Source organism: Poromitra crassiceps, assembly GCF_964638095.1.
Source record: "Poromitra crassiceps genome assembly, chromosome: 23".
Taxonomy (NCBI): domain Eukaryota; kingdom Metazoa; phylum Chordata; class Actinopteri; order Beryciformes; family Melamphaidae; genus Poromitra; species Poromitra crassiceps.
Genome location: NC_139639.1, coordinates 19,029,951 through 19,035,344, shown reverse-complemented (window position 1 = coordinate 19,035,344; position 5,394 = coordinate 19,029,951). Strand labels below are relative to the sequence as shown.

General features: G+C 43.8%; 1 protein-coding gene across 3 annotated transcripts in view; it reads left to right on the top strand.

Moving 5' to 3' along the window:
• Positions 1 to 4,160, top strand: part of rnf220a (ring finger protein 220a) — a gene marked incomplete at its 5' end in the record, with an annotated part of 221,316 nt that extends 217,156 nt beyond the window's left edge. For all 3 annotated transcript variants that reach the window (XM_083658794.1, XM_083658793.1, XM_083658792.1), the window contains one exon: positions 1,620 to 4,160. In XM_083658794.1, the coding sequence (XP_083514920.1) occupies positions 1,620 to 1,691 (72 nt within the window). In that variant the 3' untranslated portion in view covers positions 1,692 to 4,160. The remainder of the gene's footprint in view (positions 1 to 1,619) is intronic.
• Between the last annotated feature and the right edge of the window lie 1,234 nt (positions 4,161 to 5,394).

Genomic DNA, 5,394 nt, shown 5'->3' with positions numbered 1-5,394 from the left:
TACACTCCTTCCTCACACATGGCAGTAGACTGAGGAAGCCCTCCACATACTACTGGAGAGGTAATATAGAATGTCAATATGGCCTTTGGAGGGAAAGATCATTGAGAAAATGCCACACACATTGGTCAAAGCATAGCCAAGGAACCAAAGAAGCATTTTTGGTAGTAATTATTATTAGCAAGAATTCCCTGTCCGCATCCGGTCGATATAAAAAGAATTGCTCCTGCTGCTTCCCCTCCAAGTTTTACCTCTAATGTACCACTTAGATTTGACTTCTTTTTTTTGCATAATTAATTTGATGGAGAGAGGAAGAGAGAGGAAGAGACCACCCAGCCTGGATGTTGTTGCCCTGTCAGCTCTCTATAGCAGATTATCACCTGCTGCTTTACTGCAGATGGCACGCTATCAAAGCACTGTGCAGGAAGAGAGAGAGAGAGAGAGAGAGATCTGCCCAACAAAACAAATTACCTGCAAAAAAATAATTTTCCATATAAATACGTCACTTTAGCGGTTTTCAGTGCTGTTACCTGCAGAATCGGATGGTGTGTGTGAAACATTCAATAAAGAGACAAAAACAGATTATGAGTTTTAATTTTAATTTCGTTCACTGTAATCAATCATGAAGTGACTGACTTCCCTCATGGCAGTAACGTTTCAACGAACGTTTGGCTAGTTAACCATCCAGGCAGTGGAGAAACAGAATGTTTGGCTAGTTAACCATCCAGGCAGTGGAGAAACAGAACGTTTGGCTAGTTAACCATCCAGGCAGTGGAGAAACAGAATGTTTGGCTAGTTAAACCATCCAGGCAGTGGAGAAACAGAATGTTTGGCTAGTTAAACCATCCAGGCAGTGGAGAAACAGAATGTTTGGCTAGTTAAACCATCCAGGCAGTGGAGAAACAGAATGTTTGGCTAGTTAAACCATCCAGGCAGTGGAGAAACAGAAGGTTTGGCTAGTTAAACCATCCAGGCAGTGGAGAAACAGAACGTTTGGCTAGTTAAACCATCCAGGCAGTGGAGAAACAGAAGGTTTGGCTAGTTAAACCATCCAGGCAGTGGAGAAACAGAATGTTTGGCTAGTTAAACCATCCAGGCAGTGGAGAAACAGAATGTTTGGCTAGTTAAACCATCCAGGCAGTGGAGAAACAGAAGGAACAAGTGCAAATTCGCAATAGCTGCGACCAGATGTGCGAATTTCCGAAATGCGCTTTTTGTGGACCAACCACTGGACTTCTAGAGCTGCTGGCCCTGCTGGCCGCAGATAAACATTTCACACAGAACAGAAGTTTAGACTTATTGCGTGTTTTCAAACGTCGTGCATGCTGCCGACAAGCGTATACTCTCTTTTATCATGAGCAAACACTGTAAATCCATATAACCATGGGATTCAAATGTAGTCTCAGTAAGTTGCTGTCCTAAAACACACACTTGCATCAAATAAGTGCCAGCTTAGCAATTGTAGAAGCTCCTTTTCATAATAGTCATCAGTCATCACCATCACTGCAATACTACTCTGTTTTCTCAATCCACCCAGTCACGTTCTCAGCTCCCATATTAGTTTCTAGCCAACCAAGTTAACCATTGCTTCTCTCTCTCTCTCTCACACACATATCACACAGGGAAACAAGAAGCTGTGCCCACAGTGCAACACCATCACCTCACCTGGAGACCTGAGGCGCGTCTACTTGTGAAGAACACCCCCCCCCCGACCACCCGCCCGGCTCGTCCCCTCCTATCCATTCCTCCCTCCATCTTGGATTTCCCCTCCTCCACCGTCACCCCGTCACTTCGTGTTCTCTCTCTTGCGGACCGGCCGCTAAAAGACTCCCTCCGAGAGCAAACGAGACAAGACGGCCTGTTTTAAAAACTCTGCTCAGTCCGCTGACTGATTGACTTGGCTGTCCGGCCAAAAGAAAATAAACGCAGAGGCCGGATTCTCCACCGGTCAGCTCATACCGCTCCCCTGCCTCATCGACATGACTCCCTCTACATGCGGTATGGCACCTCCGAAAGACAATAGCGCCTCCCAGAGAGCAGGAGGACTTGGTCACTGTGAGTTAATGGAGATCTCCATGATCCTCAGTAACCCTCCCACCCAGCCAAGCCCTACTGCCGCCCACAGATGGTTATCTCACCTAGCTTCACGCTGCAGGATCTAGTCCTGGAAAGAACTCCTTAATGGGGGGGTGGGGGGACTCGAACATCTTTGTTTTTGACATTTCAGTGGTGCTGGACAACGGGACTCTTCCATGATAACTTGACAGAAAGACAGATTTCCTGTTTGGTTTTTGGTTTTCTCCGGGTAGAGAGAAAGGTCACGCCCCCATCGCTAAAGACGATGATCAGTGAAAGAGGGGGAGAAGTAAAAAGGGGAAAAAAAAAAAAGGACCTGTCCACACAAACTGAGCTTTCAACCAAACTGAGAATAACCTCACAACCTTGTAACGGAGTTTGACACTCCTCCTCCTCCTCCTCCTCCTCCTCTTCTCGTTGACACCCCACAACCCCCTTCCTTCCTTCCTTCCTTCCTAACCCTTCTTTTGTGGTGTTCTAGTGAAGTCAACCAAAATGTTCCCCCAAGATGCAGTTCAAGCACATGTAATATAGTCTATGTATGTTTACAATGTTGGGTGTAAATGACATAGAGTTCAGACGCAAACACACGCACACAGCCGCGCACACATGCAGACGTACACACACACACGCACACACACGCACGCGCGCACGCATGCGCGCACACACACGTATATAATATCAAAGTCCTGTTTTTAAGTTTGACTTTTTGGGAAGGGGAAGGGAATGATGTTCGGGGTGGGGAAAAAATGGCTGGAAATGAAATAAGCCTTCTGTATTTTTAAAAAAAAGATGTTGATGTCTCGAGGTTGAAGTTGTATTTCACTGTACAGGAATTAAAAAAAAAAGATTAAGTAATAATAATAAACTACTCAAAACTAGACGGTCAAGGTTTAGAGGGTGTACATTTTTCCATGCCACTACAGCATACCCTAAAAAACCTGTAGAGTTGAACATAAAGTAAGGAGAGCTCTTTCTTTTTTTTTTGCTTTGTTTTATAAAATTGAAAGTCCTATTGCCCTAGATTTAAACGAGCACTGAACAACGGAACTGCTCTTTAATTGCAATGATGTCCATCTGAGCCTTTTTTTCCTTCTTTCGTTCTTTCATCCGGAGTCATGTTAACCTCCATTCCTCCTTCCTCTCAGTTGGAGTAACAAGATGCTCAGATCATAATCTAGAAAACTTTCTTCTTTTGGTTATTCCCTTACATGTCTCAAAAGAAAACTTCTTCCATTGTTCTCATACTGCTATGCTGCGAAAAGTCCCGAAACTGGCAAACCCCCCCCCCCCCCCCCCCTCCCCTCCCGAAGGGCAGGTTCTTTCTAACTGTAATGGACGAGGGAAGTGTGTGGGGGGAAAGGGGGATGCCCATGGCTGAACTGGCAACCTCCGGGCCCCCACAATGTTTCCCCCTTCCCCTCTCCGGCAGCAGCCAAGGTGGTGGTGTGTGCTTTGTGTTTGTAAAACTTATGTATTCTGTGATGTCTGTATTGTTGTAAGAAATCATGAAAAAAAAATCTAGAAAAAAATAAAACCTCTCAAATACCGCGAGTGGTCCTGTTCACACCTGGATGGCAAAATAAGACATTGTAATGTTCAAGTGTTGGCCTTAATGCAAAAGACGCACTTCTTCTGTTCATGTGCATTTTTTGACTTGTCACCTGTCCATAGTGTTCTGTCTCTTTAGTAAAGGGACTTTTTGCATCTTAAGTTAAGATCATTTCCATCCACTGTGAAATAATGAACAAGGCCCACAGTTTTAAACATTCGCCTTTTTGTTTTCAGACAAAATGATCGTGTAGTTACACATCGCGGTAGGCTAAAGACTCGACGGGCGAAACGGGATGCGATGCTACGCTGTTGTACGTTCACTCTAGAGTCAATCTCTCTCTGACTCTCTTCAGTCACGCACCCTCGCATTGTGATCCCTCCAACCGCAGCACGTTTGATTTGAACCTGCCCCAAAGATGACAAATTGCACAAGAGGATTGTGTCAAAACTAATTTGTGTCTTGTATATTCTTGGAAATGGTACATGTCTTTCCTGTTTGTAAACTACATTTGACATTAATTAAATGATTGTAAATCTCAAGTCCCCCTCCCCCTTGGCTTTTCTTGTCTCCATTCCCCTTATAACTGCTGGGAGGTCTGGGCCAATGAAGGACCCCTTTTTTTCAGTCATGCTTCAGCATTGATGGGACGTTTATGCTGATATTGTAAAATTGTTTTATTCTCCTAATTCTGTAGCAATTTGAAGGGTAAGTGGAACACATGAAAAATGTCCTGACCTAAAGCGCATCCTCCTCCAAGGGTTATAATTAAATGTACTGCTGCAGCACTTAATGCATTGACCATCATTTTTACATCTCCTCAAATAGTTGTTTGTCTCACTGTCAAACTGGGATCGTGCTGCTGAGGTCATGAAAGACAGCGTAGCATGTTGCACAAATAGATAAATGTCTATGCTGGTCCATGAGGTACATTTGGGCACAACACTGATACTAATACTTGGAGCTAGTTTGATGACTCGAGCTGTGTAGAATGTCTATCCAGCTGAAAGTCTTTGCTAATAAGATGCTGAGATAATCATATCCACACTGAACACATGGTCTTCTGCAGATCCATGCATGTGATGTACATTTAGTAAAGTAAACCAGCTTTTGGGAGTTTGGCCCATGGTCACCTATAGTATGTGGCGAGAGGATTGGCACCAAAATCATCTCTGTCTCTGGTATAGGGGCGGTTTTAGGAATAATCTGGTGCACTTTGAGAGCAAAATGAAGATGCTAGAGAACTACACATCATATTAATAGATTCTGCGCACAGGTAGAATGGTAGGTAGAAGAATTATACTGCTTGCTTAAATACAATGGTGGCCCATCTATACCAAAATCACTTCCAGGGGAGAACTCAAGTAACAAGTAAAATTTTGCTTTGTAGGTATAAACGGGGGTGGGGGGGGGGGGTTGTGTATGTATGTACGTGATGTGCATCAATAACTTTTGAGAATTGGAGATTTGTGCGATTCATTTTGACAATGAGGATTGGATGACAAGCACTATTTTCTGAAAATGGCTCAGAAAAATACACTTATCTTCAATGCACCTGGACATCCTATACATTTTTATGTATCTACATTCTGGGTCTAGACTAGAGAGTTTAAGGCTGTGATTATCCTAGAGCTCACAATATTACATTTCAGTCAGGACCACTTTAGTCAAAAACACAAGACCACTTAGATCAATAAGCTTTTATTTGCATGAGTTATATTTGGCGGGATGGCTCTGTTCTGGAGGCTCCCTGCCCTTCCATGCACATA